Consider the following 27473-nt stretch of genomic DNA (forward strand, 5'->3'; position numbering starts at 1 on the left):
AATTGATTAACAGGCAAGAAGAAGGAAATGTACATAACAATCTTTCTGATGTTTCCATATCATTGATAAAGAGATTTGAGAATTTTATACCCAAACATTACAATTACATAACTATCTTCCATAACTACCCACTACACAAACAATTACTAACTTGCATAACTGTCTACTACCCATAACTAAACTTATCATAAACACAACACACACAATAAATATAATTGTCATACAATTATACTGAAATCACAGCTGTCTAATTTTAGCTACATGTAACATTATTCCCCCTTAAAACGTTTGTCATCCATGACCAACAGTTCTTGCTTTGGTTTGTTTCCATGTTGGGAACATTCCAGGGAATTGAATATGCATTGTTTTAAAGTCTTCCCATGTTTTGTTTTCAGGACCTGAACATTCCCATTCAACCAAAATTTGTGTCTTTTTTTTGTTTCGAAATATGACATCTCGTTCCCCTAGTATCCTGCCTTTCTTGTCAGCTTTCTTGGTTTGGGGGATTTCCACAATGGCAGTAGGGGTGCCTTGGAAACTCTTTAACTGAGATACGTGAAAAACATTGTGTATTTTTGCACCACCTCCTAGCTCCAATTTGTAAGCCACATTACCGATCCTTTCCAGCACTTTGAATGGTCCAAAAAATTTAAGAGACAACTTGTGGAAACATTTTCGAACAGATAATTGTCTATAGGGCTACATTTTTAACAGGACCCAAGCTTCTACCTCTAGTGTCACATCTGTTCTTTTCTTATCTTGCACCTGCTTCATTCGGTTTTGTGCTCTTTGTAGGTGAAACTTTAGTAATTGGAGAGTTGCTTATCGTGCAGAAAGAGTTAGGTCCACTTCTTCAACTCTTGAATCTCCAGCGACATATGGGGTGTGAATTGGTGGAGAATACCCACAGACATCTTCAAAGGGTGAAGTTTGGATGGTTGAATGGAAGTTGGTGTTATACCACCACTCAGCCAATGACAACCAACGAACCCATTCCTTGGGGGATTGTCCAGCCATACATCGTAGGTAAATGCATAAACATTTGTTTACAATTTCTGTTTGTCCGTCTGATTGAGGATGATATGATGTGGATAGATTTTGCTGCACTTGATGTATCTCAAAAATTCTTGCCAAAAGGGGCTGAGGAACACCTTATCTCGATCACTGACTATAGACAGGGGCATCCCATTAAGTTTGGAGACATTGTTAACAAAAGCTTCAGCGACTGTTTTGGCATAAAATGGGTGTCGCAAGCTAATGAAATGTGCCATCTTGGACAGTCTGTCCACCACCACAAAATTACAGATTTACCTTGTGTTTTGGGGAGATTTTCTATAAAATTCATGGAGATGGATTCCCAATATCGATTTGGAATTGTTAATGGTTGTAACCTGCCTTTATATGCCATATTATCCGACATATTCTTTTGACATGTCTTGCAGGTTCGAACAAACTTCCGCACATCCTTAGTCATTCCTAACCAAAAGTATACTAGCTGCAATTTCTTTTGTGTGACCAGTGAGCCTGAATGCCCCCCTTCTGCACCACAATGTATTGCTGCTATTAGTGTGGTCCTCAGTTCAATGTTTCATCCAACTACTGATTTCCCTCTTCTTCTCAATGTGTCATCGAAATAAGTGAAATCTGGGTAAGAATTAGGTTCATCACTTATTTCTTGAACAAGCTTGACCAAATTTAGATCTGTTACATACGTTTCTTGTATTTGTTTTTGCAGAACTATATGGTATACCGAAATTTTTGCGCATTGGACCATTGTATATCGCCTGGATAACGCATCTGCCACCAGGTTCTCTTTTCCATTTTTATACTGAACTATGAAATCACAACCTACCAATTTATAAAACCACTTTTCTTGTGCAGGAGTCTACACTCTTTGTTCTAGCAGGTACTTAAGAACTTTATGGTCTGTTTTCACCACAAATGGTTTATATCTGAGGTAGGTTCTCCACTTCTACACATCAAACGTTAAGAACATCAGTTCCTTTTCATAAGTCGATGATGAAAGCTTCCCAGATTTGATAGCTTTGCTGATAAATGCTATTGGGCGACCTTCTTGCATCAACACTGCACCAATGCTTGCTCCGCTTGCGTCCGTCTCTACAACAAATGGAATCTGAAAATTGAGCATCGTCAGAATTGGAGGGCATATCATCATTTGTTTTAGCAACTGAAATGCGTCATCTGCTTCTTTGTTCCAACCAAACTGTCCCTTTTTCAGTAGAGAAGTAAGGGGTCGAGCAATGCAACCGCATTGCTTAATGAATCTACGGTAATACTCGGTTAAGCCTAAGAATCCTTTCAATTGTTTTGGTGATTGTGGAACGGGCCATGCGCTCATTATTTCTAGTTTCTTCGAATTTGCAACTATTCCCTTTTCATCCAAAATGTGTCCCAGGTATGCAATTTGACTACAGTCAAAATTGCATTTCCCTTTATTTAAAACTAATTAATGTTGCTGTAATATGAGTAATACTTGTCTTAGATGAAATATTTGCTCCTCCCAATTTGGACTGTAAGCTAGCATATCATCAAAGAAAACCAACACAGATTTAATTAGAAATGACTTCAACACATCATTCATCAAATTTTAGAAGGTGGAAGGTGCATTTGTCAAGCCAAATGGCATTACCAAGAACTCATACAGGCCTTCATGGGTTCGGAACGCAGTCTTATGGCAGTCTCCTAGGTACATTCGTATTTGGTGAAAACTAGATTTCAAATACAGTTTGGAAAAAACCTTTGATCCATGTAGCTCCTCCATCAGTTCTTCTATCACCGGAATCAGAAACTTATCTTTAACGGTGGCTGAGTTCAACCTCCTATAATCGATACACATCCTCCAAGATAAGTTTTTTTTTTCTGATCAACACCACGGAAGCAGCGAATGAACTATGACTCTTTCTAATTATTTCCCTATCCAGAATATCATTGATTAAGTTCTCAATTTCTGATTTTTGCAAGGCTGGATAGCGATAGGGGTGTAAGCACACAACTTCGGTGCCTTCCTTTATTGGGATTCGATGATCGTGCTCTCTTATTGGTGGTAAGCCATCTGATTGCTGGAATAGAGTACTAAAATCATTAAGCAATCATTGAAGATCTCCAGAAACCTCTTCCTAGGCTCTTGTGATAAGTGCAAAAAACTAGACTTCATTCTCTGTTTTTGCTTGTACCATGGCAGCCAGGTTGCCCTTCCTTAACAATTTCTCCAACTGGTGACCCTCTCTATAAGGTTAATTTGTGTTTGGGGTATCCCTTACAAGGTAATGGTTGTACCCTCCATTTCAAAATAAAATGTAAGGTTTTCGAAATTCCAGACTGAAGTGCTTAAAGTAATTAACCACTCTATACGCAACACCATATCATAACCTGTCATGGTAATAACTTTCATATTTGCTAGGTAAGCTTTATCTTCCATGGACCATTTTAGGTTTTTGCAAACGCTGGAACAAAACAGGGTTGAACCGTCTGCAACTTTTATCGACAACACTTAGATTTCATGGCCTCGTGGCCTATATTCTTTAATATCTTTCTATTAATGAAGTTGTGAGTGCTGCCTGTGTCAATAAGGATCACCACCGGAAGACATCCAATCTTGCCCCAGATCTGGAGAGTTTGAAAATTCTTGGAACCGGTTAAGGCATGCAGAGAAATGGCAGGCTCCTCCACTAAACTGGTCTGCAACAATGAAGGATCGTCAACAATTGTTTCTTGAACCAATTGGACATCTGGTAAGGCTTCTTGGTCATTAGTCGAGATCATGAACAGTTTTGTTTTACACTTGTGGTTTGGTTTCCATTTCTGATCAATTTGTAACAAAGATCTCTCCTCTTTTTCTCGTCAAATACAGTAGGATCTAATTGTTTCATCGAGCCCTGATTCGTGCTGGAAAAAGATGCATGAGAAATGCCCGAAAAAGAAGTCTGGTTGGTACTTGGCCCGACTGGTTTGGGCAATAAAGGGGCAAATTTACTATACAAGTGCCCTCTGCTCCACAGGGATCTGTATATTGATTATTGGGCTTTGGCCATCGACATAGTCTCGTTCAATGTTTCTGGATTTCTAAGTTTGACAACATCTGCAATCTCCTCGTTCAGACCCGCCAGGTAACATTCTATCACGTACTCCCAGGGAAGGTTAAGCAATTTCTGGGAAATATTTATATATTGTTGATTGTAATACATGACTGATTCCTCATTCTGTCGTAGATGCATAATCTGTCTCATGGGGGTGTCATACATAGATGGACCAAAATTTGCTAGTAGGTCCCTTCTGAAAACTTCCCACGTCAAGATTTCCCGATGATTGCGTTGCTACAAATAGGAACAGTACCACATTCTGGCGTTGCCCGTAAAGTGGATGGGAACAATGTTTGTTTTGGTTTCATCCTCCGTCTTATCAACTCGGAAAAATTGTTATGTAGATATGAGCCAACCTTCCACTTCGGTTCAATCAAATCGAGGAAAGTCGACTTTGGTGAGCCGGGTTGGAGGAATATTTCGAATGTTGTCTCTTGCTCCGACTTGATCTCACCCAATTCTGACTCGAACACTATAAACACAATTAAATATATAAAATCACCAATATATTTATTTATTTATTATATTTTATAAAAAAAATAAATTTATTTATTTATAATAATATAAATTTTTAATATATTACAATATATATTATATTAAAAAAATCGTTTAAATAATTTTATTATATAATATTTCTTTTAGAAAATATGATATAAACGATGAACAATAGAGATTCCTCAAAACTGAACGAAACAAGGATGTAATAAAAACAAATCCCGAAATAAAACGGAATGAAAATGATAAATGTATTCCCCGCCCGAACCTTCTCATCCCATTGTCATTCCTACCCATGAACAATGCCAAAGTTCTTCTAGTTTATTTGATCATATTTTTTTTAAAAAAGAAGCAATTCCTCAAATGGATCTATAGTCCAAAAAAAATTATTTTGTAACAACTTGAAACTTAAGTTTGAGAGCCACTTATAGGTATTTTTCTTGATTTGTTTCTCATTTTAAGATTCCATCTAAATATTTTAAAAGACATTGACCTTTTGATCACATGTCTGGTTACATAATCATATGATTTATTTCAACTTTCCAATTATAGTTTACAAAACCTTATTGATTATGGTTTGTTTGAATGATCTCAATTAATTGACATGCTTTATGTGTTTGCAAGTATCTGTGACATTTTCTAATTATTTATTTATTTTACTAACAAAAATAAAATATTTTAATAAATTCATTAGGGCTAGGCCATCCTTCCTATAAAATAGACTAAAGTGCTGAAAGTAGAACCATCTACATAAGCTTAAAACTATTGGTAGAGAATTATTACAATTATTTACTGAGTATTTGTTCTTTTATATGTATATAATATATGTGTTGACATATTAAGTTTAATAAAAAAATTATTAAAAACGAAAATAGTAATAAAATAGAATGAGAATGCAAACTTTAGATGTTGAAGTGAAGTATGAACAAGCATTTAGCTGCTCCATTAGAAGTCCCATAGTTGAATTTTTTTCATATAATCTTGAACAAACTAACAATTAATTCATTGATTCTCATATTAGTTATCAATTAATTCAATAATTAAAATACTAAAATATTATCTATTTAAAAATACATATTTTTAGTAATATATAATAATACCGATTTTGAACTATTTTTATAAAAAAAACATTTTCAAATAATCCTATCTACTTAACTTTGGAGAATTAACATAATTGATACTATATGATAATGTGAATGCAACCCGTATTTTTGTTTTTGTTGGGTGTTGGGAAGAATTTTCCTCTTTTATGTTTTCAAGAGTTTCACTAATTTATTAAAAATTTCAAAAAAATACATCCATAATTTTTCTTTTGACTATGGTAGAAAAAGTCAGCTGTTCAACTTCTAGAAAAGTCAATTATAATGAAATAAACAAATTATATAATACTAATGTCACTTTTTGACAAAAAACAATTCATACTAACAACTTGTATTAGTCTAATTTAGAATTTAGGCTTTTTAAAAAAAATTGAATTATTGAGTAAAAAGCTTTAAAAGTATTATTTTTTTAATGAAAAATATTATTTTTTAAATAAAAGATATCTTGCTTGATAAATTAATTAATTTTATTAAAAGAAGGTTAAGAAAAAGAATTATTTATTTAAATTATTATTATGAAAGTTGTGTAAGTACTTATTTTATGATAATTATTTAAATAATTTTTAAATAACCCATCATCATTTATATTTTTTTTATCAATTAATCTTTTGATTAATTTATTAATAATAATATTATAATACCTTCTATTTTTTCATTAAAATTTTATTAAAATTTTATTCAATAACTTAATTTTTCATAACTCCAAATTAAACAAAATTATTTAAATAACCTTACAAGCAAATCTAAATTGACCTATATAATAATTTGTCACATGTCTTGAAGCTTCTTATGTAACATCAGAAAACTTTCTACAAAAATACAATTTCTTATCAAATCTAAATAAAGAAATTGATAAATGTCAATATAAGTTCACATTACCAGCCAGCAATGTATCATTATAATTCATACACAAATATAAAATAAATCTGCATTCACACTAATTTTATTTCAATACAAGTTCAACTTTTCAAATAGACTAAAAAGACTAAAAATATACTTGTTTTTTCTATTTCTATTTGTTTTTATTTAAAGAGCATACCCAATTGAATCGAGAACAACTTGTTTTTATAAAACTTCTCATTTGGATGAATAGAAGAGATCAAACTTAGAAACCAAACTTACATCTTAAACTTGTGCATATTCAAAATTTATTGGCAGTTTCTCTAACAGATCATAATCCCAAACAAGGTCACTAAGACCAGCATCAACCATAACCTCATGGTTGTACGAAAACCATAGTCTTAGCAAGTTCCAATGCTTTCTCGCGACTCCAAAACTTCTCCACAATGGCCAACGCAAATTCAATCGAGGTTCCCGGTCCTCGACTAGTAATAAGATTCCCATCAACCACCACTCTATTCTCAACCTCACTCTGATCCGATAACTTACTACACATTGCTGGAAAAGCAGTCGCCTTCTTCCCCTGAAATAACCACAGACAACTCTTTTCAGTCATTTAGGCCTTGTTCGGTAAAAGGTTTCACCACAAACAACTCTTTTCAGTCACTTAGGCCTTGTTCGGTAAAAGGGATTTTTAAGGATTTTTATTTTTTGATAAAAATATTTAAAATATATTAATATATAAGGATAAAATAACTTAATAAGGTAGGTCAAGTGACAAGAGTGGATCTTAATAGGTCATATGTCACGGGTTCGATTTCCACTTAAAATACCTTAAATGGAAGTGGAAGTTAGATTAATTGAGGTGCTCTCAATGAAAATAATCTTTCAACATTTTTCTTTTGTAACTGGGTTTATTTCCGGGAAGAGGTTAGCACGACCCTCACTTAAAATCAATACATTCTTAGTGGGAATCAAACACTCTTTCCACTTGAGTTACTCTTGTGGGTAAAACGCATCTAAACCACAATAGGAAAACTAACTAACTACCTTGAGTAAGCCATGTGGCTCGAGTACTAAAGCCGGAGATGCACAAATTGCACCATATGGCTTATTTGCTTCCAACTGATTCTTCAACATCTCAACTAGTATATCAGATTTTGAAAATGCCTGGGCACCACCAAGTCCTCCCTGCACAAACAAGCGGAGAATAGAAACCCAATTCATTTATAGAAGTTCAAAAAAAGAAAAGAAAAAGGGTAGCTTTGACAAAACTCACTGGCAGTACGATCAAGTCATATGAAAGTTTGGCAGCATCTTGAAGGAGAGTATCTGCTACTAGTTTGACTTTTCGAGATGCGAGAATTTCTAGGGTATCGCCTACAGAAGCCACCACAACTTCTGCTTTGGCTCTTCGGAGCACGTCAATTATAATGGTGGCTTCCATCTCTTCAGTTCCATCAGCGATAGGTACAAGAATCTTTTTAAGGAAAAGTAAAATTAATAGAGAAGCATAAGTACAATTAAGTGTTCATCTTTTCCCTCAATCTAAGATTTTATTTTTTCTAAATTGCAATGAGAAACCGACAATTTGTAAATATTTTTCCTTTGGTAAAACATGTAGTGTGAGATGAGAGTTTCATTTGACAAATGAATTGGTGGTTGCCTGGTTGGATCGCAACTAAAAACCATTATTTTATTTTGAGAAACAAATATAGCTGGGTTAGTTTCATTTGGCAAATGAATTGGTGGGTGGGTGAGATCACAAGCTGGATAATTCATCCAGGCAATTTCTTAAACAACTGGACTGGATATCAAATGAAGATCAAACTGTAAATGTTATCAGCCCAAGTCAAATCTATCACACAACTATCCCAAACAATCTTCTAATATGAATTAGGTCCAAATGAGACACATAAAAACTAACAGTTTCCAAATAGGCGGATCGTAATGTTTTGACAAAAATCACAATCATTTGAATCATGATGCAAAAAAAAATCCCTATACCGAATGAACATATTATGGATCATGATATTTCAATGAGCGCGGCGATCATCACATAGACTGTGACAAGATACCCGTTTCCACATAAGCTTCACAATTTACATACTATGACTAAGAATGCAGTAAAAGAAATTTCCAGCATCTCCTAGAAAAACAGTAGAAAAAGGTAAACCAATTAGGCATGTATTTTGATCACTATGCAGGAAAGACCCAAGACAATGTATGAGGTTATCTTCTACATTTATTTTTACATAAATTTAACAGGGATGGTAAGAGAGGCATATTCATATTATTGAAATTTGTATCATCTTAATAGGTTTTAAAATGGGCTGACATAATTGGAAAATGGTTCTTATAAATCTTACCTTGGGGTTCTTATCACACGTCCACTTCAATGGATTTAGCTCAAGAATACTATATTCATCTCCATGCTTGGGACTCATTACCTGTAAATGAAGAGAAGGTGAAATGATAAGAAACCGGATTATGTCATTTAGGAGAGAAAAATGTAACTAATAAGAATACTTCCAAAATTATAGTAATTCAGTATAGAATAATTCTGTGATGAAGTTCTAGTGATCTGCAAATCGGATATCAGGCCCAAGCATGTGAATAACTGACCTATTTGTAGAAACACAACAGTAATGTCTTCTAGAATAGTGATAGTTAGTTTGTTACAGTTTCACTGTTACTCGCTTATCAACAACAAAAGTTCTTTCATCCGCCGCCACAGGGGCTTCTCTTCTTCTATTGTAGTATTTATGAAAACTAAAGCTATCTACCAGTGACTATCTGCCCATTGGCAGAGACAGAGGACCTTGTTTTCAAGATCTCAACCAAAGAGCTCTGATACCATGTGAAAATGTAAAGAAGAAAAGTAAACTGTAAATGTTATTGAGATGGATTGAAATGATTACAATCCTAATCTAATCTGCTTTATATAGAAGTTCTAAACAAAACAAGAAAAGTAACTTCTAATGTTAACACGATAACTGTCACTATTCTAGAAGAAATTGACGTGCTTCTAGAAATAGGTCATTTTCTACAAGGCAGACAATTGAACTCGATATTAAGTTCAGTTGATGTTGGATCAAGCTTTTTCTTCTTCTCCCCCCCAAATGAAGCCAATAATAACCAGTCACTGCTGTCTACTTAAGCTAACATCAAATCATTTTGAATTCCAACTATAACCCCTATAGCCATTTGTTTATCGCTAAAAGCTTGTCAAAACAACAGAAATGTCAAAACCAGATTTAAAGATCATTCTATTATGTACATCAACAACGCATATTAGGTCCATTTGAATTTCATAAACTAACATATAAGGGTGAAAAATCAACCACTATAAGCTATAAAATAGGTACAATTTCCGACTATACATACCAGAGGACCAGAAACTTCATCAGCTTTATCTTTGCCAAGTAATTGTTCGATCAAAGCAACAGAGAACTCCATAACAGTTCCAGGTCCACGACTTGTAACAACATTTCCATCTTGCTGAACTATATCCTCGACTACAGTTCCAGACGAAGACAATTGTTCCATAAACGATGGATAACATGTACACTACAATGCTCAACAACAAATATTATCAGCATATAACAAAGAATCAAATCAGAGCATAATAGTAATGGATTAGTAAGGTTTACTTTCTTTCCATTTAAAAGACCCCAAGATCCAAGAGCTACAGCAGGTGCTGCACATATTGCAGAATAAAGTCGCCCATCTAATGCCTGTTTCTTCACAATCTTCTCTAGAATCTCACAATCTTTCAAAGTTGTAGAACCTGGAAGACCGCCCTGTCCAAATAAACAATCGTAATCAATGTTTGAACAATTATACCTGTTTGAAAATTTCTAAAAAAAACCTACGGGAAGAGAAATGAGATCAAAAACAGTATCAGCGCAATCAGAAACAAGAGCATCGGCGACGATCTTAATCCCGTGACAAGCATCAACTTGAAGCTGTTTCTCGACTGAAGCAACGGTTACATCGGTGCCGGCTCTCCTCAACACATCAATTATCACAACCGCCTCAAGCGGCTCGGTTCCGTTAGCAATCGGAACCAGAACCTAAGAAGAATTTTACAAAAATGAAATCGAGAGATTTCAGCTCAGTTATCGATAATAATGCAAGTATAATAGTGTTTTTACCTTCCTAGCAGCAGTAGCCATGATTGAACTTGAAGGAGAAGGAAATCGCTTGGACGAACGGTGCGTGGCGAAGAGAAGTGGGTTTACAGAGGGTTGTTTCGAGAATGTTAATGGAAGAGAGGAAAATGTGTGAAATGGGCGTAATAAAGATGCCATTTTTTATACTATCGAGAGCTGAGTCATGGCGGATGAGCTCTAGAGATCCCATCTTTAATTGATGCGGTTTGATATGAATTTCTATCACAATATGGTGGACTAGAATTATTTGAAAATATTTCTCCTCTCCATTTTGATTTTATTTCACAAATATATATATATATATATATATATATATATATATATATATATATATATATAATGATGTTTAATTTTGAAAGTGTTCGGATTTATGATTCAAAACTGTGGTTAATTTGGATATGTATGTGAGAGTAAATGAATATTTGGGTCGGATTTTGGTTGACCCGCACATAAATTTAAAACGGTTAAAAATAAAATTAAAAATTCTATAACTATGTTTCGAACTCGCAACATAACAAAATAAGTACAACTCTTTAACCAACTAGGCTAATAACACTTTATATTTTAAATTCAACATCAAATTTGATGAACGCGAGACATTTTTAACTAACCGGATTACAGGGTCGAGAGCTGTGATTAATTTGGATATATATGTGAGAGTAAATGGATACTTGGGTCGGATTCAAGGTTGACCCGCTCATAAACTTAAAACGGTTAAAAATAAAATTAAAAATGTTATAGTTATGTTTCGAACTCGCAACCTAACAAAATAAGTACAACTCTTTAACCAACTAAACTAATAATATTATATATTTCAAATTCAACACCAAATTTGATTAACGCAAGACATTTTTAACTAACCGGATTGTCGGGTTGAGAACTATGGTTAATTTGGATATATATGTGAGAGTAAATGGATACTTGGGTCGAATTCTGGGTTGACCCGCCCATAAACTTAAAACGGTTAAAAATAAAATTAAAAATGCTATAGGTATGTTTCAAACTCGCAACCTAACAAAATAAGTACAACTCTTTAACCAATTAAGTTAATAACACTTTATATTTTTAATTTAACACCAAATTTGATGAACGCGGGACATTTTTAACTAACTAATATATACATATAATGATGCTTAATTTTGAAAGTGTCTGGATTGCCGGGTCGAGAGCTGTGGTTAATTTGGATATATATGTGAGAGTAAATGGATACTTGGGTCGGATTCTAGGTTGATCCGCCCATAAACTTAAAACGGTTAAAAATAAAATTAAAATGCTATAGATATATTTCAAACTCGCAACATAACAAAAACAACTACAATTCTTTAACCAACTAGACTAATAACACATTATATTTTAAATTTAAAACCAAATTTGATGAACACATGACATTTTTAACTAACTAATATATACATATAATGATGCTTAATTTTGAAAGTGTCTAGATTGTCGGGTCGAGAATTGTAGTTAATTTGGAGATATATGTAAAAGTAAATGGATATTTGAGTCGGATTCTGGGTTGACCCGCTCATAAACTTAAAACGGTTAAAAATAAAATTTAAAATTCTATAGGTATGTTTCGAATTTTCAACCTAACCAAACAAGTATAACTCTTTAACTAACTATGCTAATAACATTTTATATTTTAAATTCAACACCAAATTTGATGAACGCGGGACGTAAAAATATATTTTTATCTGTGTGTATCACACGTGGATCTTCCTAGTTGAGTTTAATTATTCCTTTTGAATTTATAAAAAAAATAAATTTTCTCATTCTTTAATATATATATATATATATATATATATATATATATATATTTTTTTTTTTACTTAAAATCATAGATTTCTTCATTAAAAATCTCTAATAAACACGAAATGTTTTGAGGATAAACTTGGAAGTTTAAAACAAATCACTTAATTAATTAGTTACATCAATAAATAAATTAGTGGTTATTTTTTAAACGTTATTTCATTATAATTTAGAATTAATATATTTATTAGTAACGATTATAAGATCCCTTAAACACAAAGAAAAAGAATAAGTTCAAGGAATTGTCATATAAATTTAGGAAAATTAAAAGATTCTTATGCGTTTTAAGTGATAATCAAAATTCTTATGCGTTTTAAGTGAGATAACTCATAATATTTGGTCTTTTAGTAATTACACTTGTCACTTGAGCTATTAAGATCATCTCCAACCGAAAAATCCATTTTCAAACTCATTTTGGTATAAATGTCACATCAAACAGTAATTCTACTTCAACCAAAAAACTCATTCTTAAACCCAAAAGAATATTCTTCCTTACATTAACTTTTATAACTTTTTAATATCATCCTATATATTTTACAATATTATAAATTACACCATAATATTTTAATATTATTCCATTATTTTAAATTTGATTGTAATTAATTATAAAATTTTAAAAATTACAATACAAAAACTAAATTAAAAAATTAAAAGTTATTCTTACAAATAAAAAGGGGATAAATTTTCAATGTTATATTATAATTTTTTAACATTATTATAATTTTTTTAACATTATTATAAATTTATGTTATTATAAAAAATATTATATAAATGAATTAAATTATATAGATAAATTAAAATAATAAACTATATAAATAAGTTTAATGTGTAAAATGAACCTAGATTAAGTCTAGAGGTTAAATTTAAACAACAAATAAAATTTTGAGTTTCATGAATAGTATATGAGTTTGCAGGAGAGAGAAAATGGGGAAAACTCATTTTGGGTTTTGGTATTAGTATCGGTTGGAGAGATAAAAAGGTTTTGGGTTTGGGTATTGGTATCCGTTGGAGATGGTCTAGGGTTTAGGGTTAAAGTCTCATTTAAAAAAAACACATTAACAAGAATCTAATACATCTTACAAACTATTGGGTTATTTAACCAACTAAATTAAACTAATTCAGTTAAATATAATATACTATTTTCTGAAAAAACCTCCAAACTTTGGACTTGTTTGAACTCTAGAGTCTAGTCCAAGAGCTTAGTGAGCTTGCCTTATGGTGTGCTTTATGGAAATATATATATGGGGTATAACCAAATCCTCACATTTAAACAATAGTTAGTTTGTTCAGGAAATTGTCAATGAAATATAAAGACAAACAAATATATTTTTGCTAAATATTGTGATCAAGAAATGTTTTTAAACTACAATTAAAGAGTTTGACACAACTTTAGACTCTTGACATCTTAATTACCATTTTGACAGAAGATAAATATTTTATTGAATATTGAACTTGGTTAAAAAAAATATTTTTATTTTTGAGTGGGCTTAGCCCAACATAACCCTAACTTATATCAGTCTCTCTGCATTTTGTCATTATTCTTATACCCAGATCTATTATAATAAGAGTAAAAATGTAATGAAAAATAGTTGGGCAACAGCCATTCTTAATTTATTTAGACCTAATCATAGAAGAAAACACAATTTATGCATATAGAGAATGAGATAATAAAAATATTATGATTTGGTTTGGTTTATTTTCGGCCATTTTTTTGCTAAAGAAAAAAAATTTACAGCAAAAGATGAATGAAAATAAATTGTGCAAAATGGTGATAAAACTTGGAAGGTATATTAATTATTAAGTTAACCAACTTATTTGCTTCACTTAAAATATTTTATGACAAATAAAATTCGTTAAAAAGGATGACAGTTTTGTTGGGTTAACATCTTGAAAATGAAAGCGCATATTAATCTATAACCACGACCCTTCATATATGCATTCACGTATTCACCGTATAGAACTGTATTCCATGGACTCAAATTGTTTGTCTCCGCTGCAAATCTCCAACTTGTATACTCCAATCGAAGCTCGTCTTCATCGAATCATGCCTAAGAGAAATTCCCGGGGTATGTGGGCGAAGAAGGCGAGCCAGATCATGAAATAGCATGAGAAATTCATTGTGGCGCCGACTAAGAGAACTACAAAAGGTGGATTGATTTTGTTGATTATGCTGAAAATTAGACCGACGTTTGCGCCGAGGTCTTTGAAGAACTAAGGAGGTTTAAAGTGTTTTGATTTCGCAAGAGTAGAGACTGAACATGTAGGTGGCACCGACAACTGACATTATTAAGAGACATGCAACTATCATAAACTATCGATCAGTTAGGACGTCGATGGTGAACGTACATATTACACAGCGTGAACTTCGCCGCCCAATTATGAACTAATTAAGAGAGTAAATAATTTGAGGGAATAATGTCAATTTTAAATATGAAGTTGAACAAATGTGTCAAATATACTCATTAAGTATTAAAATTCTATTTTTATATATGAACTTGTTTAAATGTTCCAATTTTATTCAAGTTGACAGAAATCTCTAACGGAGTTAGAGTTTTGACATGTTGTCAAAGTCATATTCACATGTTTCACATAAGAAAAAACAACCCTTACCCTTCCCATAACTCCATCCCCTTTTCATCTCCCGTTGCATCCCCATCCCTCCTCTCATCTCCTGCAAAACTTTTTCAGTCAAAATCCTTCGTCGAAGTCTCCTCTAACCTCCCAACCGAACTCTAAACCATCAAAGTCTAACTAATGTTATCGACTCATGGTTCCAGACAATTTTCCAAGATATATATACCCAGATCTATTATAATAAGAGTAAAAATGTAATGAAAAATAGTTGGGCAAGAGCCATTCTTAATTTATTTAGACCTAATCATAGAAGAAAACACAATTTATGCATATAGAGAATGAGATAATAAAAATATTATGATTTGGTTTGGTTTGTTTTCGGCCATTTTTTTTTGCTAAAGAAAAAAAGTTTACAACAAAAGATGAATGAAAATAAATTGTGCAAAATGGTGATAAAACTTGGAAGGTATATTAAGTATTAAGTTAACCAATTATTTGGTTCACTTAAAATATTTTATGACAAATAAAATCCCTTAAAAAGGATGACAGTTTTGTCGGGTTAACATATTAAAAATAAAAGCACATATTGATTCATAGAGCTGATGTTGTATTAACGTCTTTTCATGAAGAAAAAGAAATGATAACGGGCTACGAAAACAAGGTCACAAATCTGACGTGACCTGCCACATGTATAGAAGAGAACAAATAATCTAGTTTCCTTTAAACATAAAATATTTTATGACAAATAAAATCCCTTAAAAATGGATGACAGTTTTGTTGTGTTAACATCTTAAAAATAAAAGCACATATTGATTCATAGAGCTGATGTTGTATCACGTTTTCTCGTTTTCTCATGAAGGAAAAGAAATGATAACGGCTACGAAAATAAGGTCACAAATCTGACGTTCTGACGTGACCCGCCACATGTATAGAAGAGAACAAGTAATCTAGTTTTCTTTAAAACTCTTTTTTAGATCGAATCCATAACCACGACCCTTCATATATGCATTCACGTATTCACCATATAGAACTGTATTCCATGGACTCAAATTGTTTGTCTCCGCTGCAAATCTCCAACTTGTATACTCCAATCGAAGCTCGTCTTCATCGAATCATGCCTAAGAGAAATTCCCGGGGTATGTGGGCGAAGAAGGCGAGCCAGATCATGAAATAGCACGAGAAATTCATTGTGGCGCCGACTAAGAGAACTACAAAAGGTGGATTGATTTTGTTGATTATGCTGAAAATTAGACCGACGTTTGCGCCGAGGTCTTTGAAGAAACTAAGGAGGTTTAAAGTGTTTTGATTTCGCAAGAGTAGAGACTGAACATGTAGGTGGCACCGACAACTGACATTATTAAGAGACATGCAACTATCATAAACTATCGATCAGTTAGGACGTCGATGGTGAACGTACATATTACACAGCGTGAACTTCGTCGCCCAATTATGAACTAATTAAGAGAGTAAATAATTTGAGGGAATAATGTCAATTTTAAATATGAAGTTGAACAAATGTGTCAAATATACTCATTAAGTATTAAAATTCTATTTTTATATATGAACTTGTTTAAATGTTCCAATTTTATTCAAGTTGACAGAAATCTCTAACGGAGTTAGAGTTTTGACATGTTGTCAAAGTCATATTCACATGTTTCACATAAGAAAAAACAACCCTTACCCTTCCCATAACTCCATCCCCTTTTCATCTCCCGTTGCATCCCCATCCCTCCTCTCATCTCCTGCAAAACTTTTTCAGTCAAAATCCTTCGTCGAAGTCTCCTCTAACCTCCCAACCGAACTCTAAACCATCAAAGTCTAACTAATGTTATCGACTCATGGTTCCAGACAATTTTCCAAGATATATATACCCAGATCTATTATAATAAGAGTAAAAATGTAATGAAAAATAGTTGGGCAACAACCATTCTTAATTTATTTAGACCTAATCATAGAAGAAAACACAATTTATGCATATAGAGAATGAGATAATAAAAATATTATGATTTGGTTTGGTTTGTTTTCGGCCATTTTTTTTTGCTAAAGAAAAAAAGTTTACAACAAAAGATGAATGAAAATAAATTGTGCAAAATGGTGATAAAACTTGGAAGGTATATTAAGTATTAAGTTAACCAATTATTTGGTTCACTTAAAATATTTTATGACAAATAAAATCCCTTAAAAAGGATGACAGTTTTGTCGGGTTAACATATTAAAAATAAAAGCACATATTGATTCATAGAGCTGATGTTGTATTAACGTCTTCTCATGAAGAAAAAGAAATGATAACGGGCTACGAAAACAAGGTCACAAATCTGACGTGACCTGCCACATGTATAGAAGAGAACAAATAATCTAGTTTCCTTTAAACATAAAATATTTTATGACAAATAAAATCCCTTAAAAATGGATGACAGTTTTGTTGTGTTAACATCTTAAAAATAAAAGCACATATTGATTCATAGAGCTGATGTTGTATCACGTTTTCTCGTTTTCTCATGAAGGAAAAGAAATGATAACGGCTACGGAAATAAGGTCACAAATCTGACGTTCTGACGTGACCCGCCACATGTATAGAAGAGAACAAGTAATCTAGTTTTCTTTAAAACTCTTTTTTAGATCGAATCCATAACCACGACCCTTCATATATGCATTCACGTATTCACCGTATAGAACTGTATTCCATGGACTCAAATTGTTTGTCTCCGCTGCAAATCTCCAACTTGTATACTCCAATCGAAGCTCGTCTTCATCGAATCATGCCTAAGAGAAATTCCCGGGGTATGTGGGCGAAGAAGGTGAGCCAGATCATGAAATAGCATGAGAAATTCATTGTGGCGCCGACTAAGAGAACTACAAAAGGTGGATTGATTTTGTTGATTATGCTGAAAATTAGACCGACGTTTGCGCCGAGGTCTTTGAAGAAACTAAGGAGGTTTAAAGTGTTTTGATTTCGCAAGAGTAGAGACTGAACATGTAGGTGGCACCGACAACTGACATTATTAAGAGACATGCAACTATCATAAACTATCGATCAGTTAGGACGTCGATGGTGAACGTACATATTACACAGCGTGAACTTCGCCGCCCAATTATGAACTATTTAAGAGAGTAAATAATTTGATGGATGTATGAGAACACTAGAATTGATGCATATATATATATATATATATATATATATTTATTTATTTATTTATTGAGAGAGAGAGCATCTCTGAATGAGGAATTGTATGTTCCATGAATAAAATAAATATATTAGGACATGAACTTGTGTAAAAACATAAATTTAAACTGAAAAGTTATAGAACATGGCTTATAAAAACATTGACATGTTCTTTTAAAAAAATAACATAAAATTGTATTAGAAAGAATTTTTTATTTAAACTGAAAAGCTAAATGGGATGGAATTCATAGGCTATAAACATGACATTGGTTTGAAAAAAAATTAAATATTTTAAAATGAAAAAGGTGCTCAACATTGAGTTGTAAGGCGCTAAACATTAAATTGGTTTGAAAAAAACTATGTTTTTTTAACTGAAAAAGCGCTAAATATAGAGTTCTTAGACGTTGAATATTGAGTTGTAATACTAACATTAAATTGGTTTGAAAAAAAATTATTTTTTTTTTAAACTGAAAAGTTAAAAGAACATGACAATGTTCTTCAAATACATATTAATCCAAATATTACCAAAATCAACACTTTATATTATGTATTTTGATAAATTTAGGGTTTTGAGTTTAAAGACGATTTTGCAGAGAGTTGAGAGAAAAAGATAAAAAGACAGAAATGTACGGAAATTAATTTAAATATTTTATTCATTTTTTTTTTCTCTTTCCTATACATGTGGTCGTCCACGTCAGATTCGTAACATTGTTTTTGTCACAGTGTTGTTGTTAGTATCATTTCTCATAAATGAATTCAACATCACAAATGATAAAAAGAATTTCCTTATAATCTTCCAAGCCCAACTCAAAAGGAATACAATTATTATTATTTTTTATTTGTGAAAGTAAGACAACAAAAGCCAAACCAGATTGATAAAGTTTCCTCAAGTAATTTATTTTGATATTTGATAGTATAGGTCTAAATCATGGATATTTAAAAATATCTCGACTCAATCCTTTATATCTCAATATTTACATTTTTCTCAAATCTCGTAAAAAGATGAGAAATTAAATTGGGATATAACCTAGAGGTCATTTTTTATTAGTGTCGATATCTTGTTAAGTTTAGTAATTTACCGTCCTCTCAAATTTCGTAAAACGAGGTAAAAAAACGACTTTATAGAAAGTCGTCCTCCAAAAATACTAACTCGAGTTAATTCCAAACGAACCGCTAGGTCTCCCTTGTCATTTTGGTATCTTATTTATAAAAATGTTGTAGTGTAGTCAAAGTTCCTTTTTACAAATGGAGCCTTGTTGCTCGTCGACATTCGGGGAAGATGATGATGGGTTGCGGGTTGCGTTGATTTACATATAGGCTGGGCTCGACTTCCACATGAGCCAGGTCTACCGGCATGGCTTCTACCTGGCTGGTTGCAACTGGGTGACCACCAATGCTTGCGACAATTTCTACACCCGTCACATTTTCTAGTCGATATTTTTTAACTTTGCAAAAACAAATAAAAACAAGATTAATATTTAGATATCTTTGTTATCTAGTCGATTTAGATATTTATCATTTGAGTTTTATTTATAATAGTCCGTATTTTAATTATTTTGAAAACTGATTAATACGATATCGCTTTAAATTAATTACTTATTTAAATCTCATTTAACGAACGAGCCTGAGCCTGTATAGAAACTTTTAGAAAGTAAATTTGTTAACACGTTTTTTTTTAATAGTGAAATATTTTAGGAAAAAGAGTGAAATCTCGGGAGGTGACTCATCTAATATTAGGCAATGGATAAAAGTAGGGTGGTTTAATACGATATATCTTAAATTTTTATTCCTACTTTATACCTTACACCTTACCGAAAGTTTCAGTATAGGAAAATTCATACATTTATCGTACACTGACACCGTAACTTCGGTACAATATCGGTATTATACATTTGATACCTAAAAAAACATATTATTTAAACAAAAAAAATTGTGTTTCATATTTCATTGTGTTTTGTATTTAATTGTGTTTCATATTTCACTCTATTTTTATTTTAGATGAACTTGACAACATATTAGACTCTATTTTGTCTATTCTACAAAAAAAAAAAAAATACTTTTTAGTGAAATAAAATAAAATGTCTAAAGATTATATATATTGAATAATATTACCATATAATTATATTTAATTTAATTTTTAAAAATTATATTTCTATAATTGAATTAACATAAATAATGGAAAAGAAAATAAATCAATTAAGCTTCAAATATGTTCGAATAAGACAATAAATTTACTAAAATTGATCGATTCATTATTGATAACTATTCGATCGTAAATCTAATTTCTGAAATGGAAATTAAAGCATAAATATTTATAATTTCATTCGTCATTATATATTTCCTTATAGGTACTATATATATTTTTAATTTATAAATATACCGATAAACTTAAAATTTGAAAATATCCTATCTTTATCGCACAAATAATTTTGATATAGTATTATACCTTATATTTTTTTTTTGTAGTATAACAAAAAAATTGACATTTTTAATACTTTACCTATAATAATGAAAATTTTTCTCGACCTAAAAAGTAGAGAAATTGATTATTCTCTTTCAATACAAAGGCCCAATTATGAAAACTTTTATTTTTTAATGCAAGTTAGAAAACTCTTAATATGATTTGTCAAAAGAAAATTTTGAGCTTATGATAGATTTTGAGCTTCCAAGAGAATTTCCAATAGAAAAACTTTCAAATATAGTTCGGAGATAAATTGCAATTTTTGTTGTGACATAACCAGAATCTGATTAATCCAGAAAATCTATTCACGTGCTACCCTCTGCAATTTGAATATTAATGATTAGTTTGGTCAAGTTTGATGGAAAAATTAATTTAACTTTTTTATATTCCATTATGTAAAGTTTGATCACCCATAAAACAAAAAATGATAATCAAAGTTTTTATGCTCTAGTTTTCATTATTGCCTGTTCTGGATTTTGCTGTCCTAAGCTATTTCTTTTAAATATATTATTAAATAAATTCTTGTAATATTAAGATTAATAAACTTCATTTTAAATATAATATCCTTAATATTAATATTAGTATAAAAAATTGAGATTTTTAAATATATATATAAAAAAAATACATAAATGATAAATATTTAAAATTATATATATATATATATATTACTATATTTTTTATTAGTCATTGTGACTCATGGAATAGGCTCCCCTTTCGTAGCAGCTTAGCACGTGTCGCGGACACATTGTCATATAGAGGAATACATCGCGGGGTGACTTGAGGTTCGATGTGTTACAACCTTGATTTACATGTCAGAATTATTTTTGAAAAAAAAAATATTTTAAAAGATTTTTAGAATAATGCATGAGAGCTTTTAGAATTAATTATATAAAATAATTAATTTTATTCAAATTTTAATAATATGGAGGCCAAATAATAATTTAGTCAAAACACAGTTTAAATTAATTAAACACAACTAATTTAAAAGATGATTTATTTGAAAATCAGAGTCGCCAAATGATTTTATGAAAATCAATAAGATGATACGTGTATAAACGTATTTACACCAAAATTTCTATAAGGGTTTCGTATTTTGATTATGCTCGAAAAGGGGCTTCACGTTATGTCTTCTACACCCGTCATATGACGATTTTAAAATTTTAAAAATAAATAAAGTCTGGCTATTTAAAATATATTTATAACATTTATTTTCATTAATTAGTAGTATATGGGTCCTAAACAAGGATATGTTTAGAGTGTATAAATAATTGTACAAAATTATTTAAAAGGGCGTACTTGCGATTGCGTTGATATATTACTGAGTAAAAACCCTGAAAAATATCAGAAAAATGTTAGAATTAAAAATAAATTCCAAACAGAGCCTTAGCCAAAATATTGGTTTAGGAAATATCCCGAAAATATTAAAATATCATTTTCTAACCTTTCAGGATTATTTGAAAATAGATTTGGATTCCAAAATTACAAAAATAATTTTTGATTTTGAAAAAAGGAACCAAACAGGCCTTAGGACCCGAGTCCTAGAGTTTGGGTCCAGTTTTAGGGATCTGGGCTCGGTCTAGACCTGGGTGGTTTGGACTAGGGCTCGGGCGCATGGGTCCTTGGATTCGGAGGGCACGATCCTAGGTTTGGGAGGCTCAGTCCTGAACTCGAACTCCTTGGTCTTAGGCCTAGGAGGCTCGGTCTCATGTCAAGTTCATCAGTCTTAGTCATCGGTCCTAGGGTTATGTAGTTCTCGGTCGTAGAGTTAGTGGTACTCAGTTCTAGGTTAGGATTGAACTCGGTCCTAGGGTAGAAACATCGGTCCTAGGCTAAAGAGAGTGCTCGATCCTAGACTAGAAAACTCGATCGAGTTTCTCGGTCCAAGGTCTTGGGTATCTATCCTGGTGCTCGGTCTTTCCTCAAGAACACTAGTCGTCATCCTTGGTCCAAGATCAAGAACACTAGTCCTCGGTCCCGGTTCTAACTCAAGAACACCGGTCCTTGGTCCTGTTTCTCGGTCCCGGTCCTAGGAACCGAGGGTTCTTCATATGGTATGAAGAAATTACAGGTCTTATAACTTTTGATTCAGATAATTGAATCATGATTTGTAAGCTACAATTAGTTCATATGATCATGAAGAACATAAGCCCTAACATAAATCACGATTATTGAATCTTTACAAAGATTAATTTCTAAAACCATTTTTAGGTCAAAATTTGGGATATGTTAAATTAGACCATTACAAGGCCTGATTTTTGTTCCATTTGTTTTGAAATGATGAATATAGTTGAACACAACCAAAACAATAACATCAAAGCAATTACTGTAACAATATTTTAAGATGAAATTCAAACTAAAAAATTTCAAAAACACAATATGATCAAACCGATGTTACTATCATTGGGAATTCATCCCAACATCTTTACAAACATGTTTAGCAATTAATTGAATTAAAAAATCAAGAATAAAATTCAAGAACATGAATTTTTAAAAATTTAGTTTTCTAAACTGATTTTTCAAAATCTTTGATTCAAGTTGATTTGATCTGATTTCTTTTAACCAAAAGTTCAAACATGATATAGGGAATGATTCTAAACAAAGAAATCACATAAACAAGCCCTAAAACAGATCAAATATATCAAACTAGAAAATTTTGAAAAAAATTCAAATTTTCAATTACAAATTGAAATATAAAGCTTTTGGATTCATACCAACAGCTGAAGAACACTCCTTGGATGTGTTGGAGGATATCTAGAAGTCTAGATCGGAGCTGTGGTGGCCGACGCAAGTTTTCACAAAACTGTTCTTGGCCAGAATCTTTAAACTTCGATTCAGTCTGTAATATGATGTAATAGTTTGATGATTTAGTGTAAAAACCTATAGGGAGTATTTATTCTATCCTAAGGTCGGTCAAGGTAGTCGAATTCGACGATTTTCAATCTTGTCCCTAATTCTATCTTGATCTGTGGTAGCCTAGATTAGGGTAGGATAAAATCAATAAGCATAGGGATTGTGTTGGCAAGGATAATGCGAGCACTTGGAAGAAATATGGAGGGATAATGATGGTTGTAGGCGGAGATAATGTTTCTGGAAGTATCGTCGTCGGTGAGTCGCATTTCCGGTGAGCGTTCTGCATCGGCGGAGAAAACGACCGTAAACGACGTCGTTTCATGGCGTCGTTAGGCGTTCTGTCTAGTCTTCTTGCAATTAGGCTAACCAGGTTAGCTTATATCGTTAGTTTATCCCGTGTGGGTGGGTGGGCACTTGCTCCGTTATAGCGGTTGTGTGGTGCGCTCCTGGGCGTTGAATGATGCCTGTGTGCTCATCTGATGGCCACGGATGCTGCTGCAAAAATTAAACATAATTCATGCTGCACTAGATTATTAGATTTATTTTATATAAAAAAAGTTATTTGAAATCGATTTTTAATCCCTTTTTCGCGTCTTTCTTCAACAAAAAATTCACAAAAAATATTTCCTAATTAGGGTTTAATTATCACAATAATTAACTCTTAATTTAGTATTAATTCCTCCTTTGGGGATATTTTGAATTAAAAAATTTAAAATATTATTTTAATATTATTAAAAATAATTATATTATTTATAAAATAGGGTAAGTCAAATTTTTATGCTTATAGAATGCTCATCTCGAAATGAGTTTGAGTAAAACGAATTTCGTTTTTGGAAAACGTGGGTTTGAGGGATGAACATCTTGAAATTTGTACCATAACTTATAATAAGGTAGAAGGATAAAATCTGGATGGCATGCAGATGCTGGGGATGAATCATAACAATGACTCATAAATGGGGAGAGTTGTAAGAGATTTGCTAGTTGAATCTTGTCTAGAGATAGACTATCACAATAGTCTTATGCTTACTGGGGAGCAGACAAGACTCCAACTGGGGATAGATTATAATAATCCTATCATAACAATGATTTAATAATGCCTATCAACAGATATGGCTCATCTAGGGAGTATAAAGAATATTCTCCGTAGAGAAGACTCTTATACTAAAGACTATCCGTCAAGAGGTAGGACTCTCCTAAGGAATACTCTTCTAGGAATGGCAACAGAATTATGTGGGAATATAGATAAAACTCTCCAGGGATAGTGATAATAATTACACCACATCCATGGATGCTTCTCATCGTAGGATGCCTATAATGATATAGGACTTACTGTGGGGAAGGGTACTACCATCGTAGGTAAGACTTTTCTTTGGGTGTCTATCCCCAACTTGGACTCTCTTGTGAATTGAAGAGGATTCTCTACTGAGGATGAAAGAAGATCTTCTGAGTAACATGATAACAATCATGTTGTGTCCATCAAGAGATGAGATTTATTGCTGAAGGTTAGTCATAATAATGAATTCCATGAATGTTTATCATGGAACATGACCTGCTTGGGGAATGTAACAATAATTATTCTATGGAGATGATAACAATCATGCTGAGGATATATATTATAACAATGACCTATAAAGAAGATTAGTGATAACAATCATTCTGAAGGGACATGTGATAACAATCACTCTGAAGGGTCATGTGATAACAATCACTCTGGTAGGGATTGTTCATAATAATGACCTGTATGGATGCGATCAAAAATAGGGCTCACTCTTGTAGAGGATAGTGAAAACAATCACTCCAAGGGGATATGTTATAATAATAACATACATGAACGCCTATCTGTTAGAGATGAGTTATAGAAATCACCCACATATATGCCTACTGGAATAGGGCTTTAATAATCATAACAATGATCTACTATTACTATTAACAAATAAGACTTTAGAGAGGTCTTGTACAAAATGGTCTTCATAGCTAATTAAAACATCATAATTCAGCTGGAAATGGTTTAGAAGAGGTGCTATTCTGGATGGAAGCTTATCTTTTATGGTTTTGACAAAGTGTCCTTCGCAAGTAGGTGAAATATTAATTGTGTTGTCCTAAAGGAAGCTTTGGTTTCGATGTGACGAAATGTCATCTGCAACTGGTTTAAAACCCTCGACTCTTTAGGGGACTCCTATCACTTAGGAAATATTTCAACATAACCTTTTTTCCTTTTTTTTACGAAATGACCTTCACAACTAGGTGAAACATCGTCCGATGTTTTTGTCAATTCTGGGGAATGAACCATTCCCAATTATGTTTCAAATAAGGTTTGAAAATAGAAGAAACCTTAATCATATCCATGACATGGAAACTTGGATTCAAAATGTGTTCGGGGCTAAGATACGAGCATTTCTAAATTATCTTGCTTGAAGGGCTCGAGTTCCTTTTTCTCTAATGTTAAGATATAGATGATAAATCTAGTCTCGTACAAACGATTATCCAAACTCTAACCGCAAGGAAGGTGACCGAGACACGGGGGTCTTGTTTAGTTATATTTTGATTGCTTTTGCCATGGGATCAGACCCCGTCTCTATTGTTAACACTGATCCTAACACACTCCACGGATGAGTCTTGAGTTTTCTACGAAGACTATCATTTTTTAGAGAGTTTCAAAAACAATAACGAACAAGAAAGGAGAGAGTGAATCACCATGTGTGATCCCTCGCGAGCTCTCGAAAAATCTTTGAGAGTTTCCATTTACAATGATAGAGAACTTAATCGTCGACAAACAAAATCTAATCCAATCAATCCATTTTACACTCATTCTAATTATGTCCATTTTTCCCCCAAAAAAATTATGTCCATTATATCAAATAAAAACTCTCAATTTACGTGAATCATAAGTTTTTTTGATGTCTAACTTAACAAAAACACATTTGCCGCCTCCTGAATTAGTTGAGTCATCGCACTTGTTATGTAATATATATAATATTACATCATAGATTTGACGACCTTTAATAAAAGTCATCTGATTACTAGATATGACTGTCTTTAACATCTTCCGCAACTTGTTGACCAAACATTTTGAGACAATTTTATAGAAAGACAAAACGAGACTAATAGGCCTAAAACTTTTTAGTTCAATAGCCTTTGAAGCTTTATGGATGAGATATATCAAAATAAAGTTACGACTCTTATCAAATGATGAAAATTGATAAAAACAATCCGTCTGAAGTAAATATACGTTTCTTAAAAAAAGTCAAAATAAAATCGTATCATATTTTATCATATTTATTAATTTTTTTTAATTTTATTTAAATTTTGATGAGCCTAAAAAATATGTTATTAATAATTTATTAAAATATTAAATAAAATAATATTTAAAATTCAAATTATTTAAATTTAAATAATTGATAAATAATATTAAATATTTTTAATTGATAGATATATTTTAATAAAAAATTAAATTAGAGAGAGAAGGAGGAGAGAGAATAAAAAGTATGATGAGAAAAATATTAAAAAATAAATATTTAAATATATATTAACATCTTCAATAAATGTATGTAGATATGTGTTATTAAATGAATGAATTTTTTAATAGTATAAACTTTTAATAATTTATATATTTAAATAAGTTTTTCTTTTTATAAAATTCAATGTTGTCAGGATATATATATAGAGAACGATGATAGTTTAAATATTGATTTTTTTTTATATGTATATAAATAATAATGAATGATAAATTTCTGTAATCTTGGTATATGCCAGCAATCTTGATATAATATCTTTATAATCTTGTATATTTGAAATCACAATTATATATTCTGAATAGTATAATAAAGTTTTTTTAAAAAATAGTATTAATTTAAATTATGAAGATTTTTTTTTCAGATTATATTTATTTTTATATAATTCATTTAC

The 27473-nt window shown here is 31.8% G+C and overlaps 1 protein-coding gene across 1 annotated transcript; it reads right to left on the reverse strand.

The window, feature by feature from the left end:
• Window positions 1–6738: 6738 nt before the first annotated feature.
• On the reverse strand, window positions 6739–10887 carry LOC124946042 (protein DJ-1 homolog B-like). The gene is made up of 8 exons (XM_047486597.1): window positions 10693–10887; window positions 10411–10611; window positions 10189–10338; window positions 9923–10105; window positions 8905–8985; window positions 7815–8015; window positions 7586–7726; window positions 6739–7118 (listed from the first exon to the last, which is right to left on the reverse strand). The coding sequence occupies exons 1-8, from the start codon at window positions 10846–10848 to the stop codon at window positions 6912–6914; spliced, it is 1320 nt and encodes a 439-aa protein (XP_047342553.1). The 5' UTR covers window positions 10849–10887; the 3' UTR covers window positions 6739–6911.
• Window positions 10888–27473: the final 16586 nt, after the last annotated feature.

Source organism: Impatiens glandulifera, chromosome 7 (genome assembly GCF_907164915.1).
Source record: "Impatiens glandulifera chromosome 7, dImpGla2.1, whole genome shotgun sequence".
Classification (NCBI taxonomy): domain Eukaryota; kingdom Viridiplantae; phylum Streptophyta; class Magnoliopsida; order Ericales; family Balsaminaceae; genus Impatiens; species Impatiens glandulifera.

Coding starts and splice junctions, on each gene's coding strand:
- LOC124946042 (XM_047486597.1), bottom strand. CDS start 10,848: ATGGCATCTTTATTACGCCCATTTCACACATTTTCCTCTCTTCCATTA. Junction 8,986..9,922: donor ATGAAGTTTCTGGTCCTCTG/GTATGTATAGTC, acceptor CTTCATTTACAG/GTAATGAGTCCCAAGCATGG. Junction 7,119..7,585: donor AGCCACATGGCTTACTCAAG/GTAGTTAGTTAG, acceptor TGGTTATTTCAG/GGGAAGAAGGCGACTGCTTT.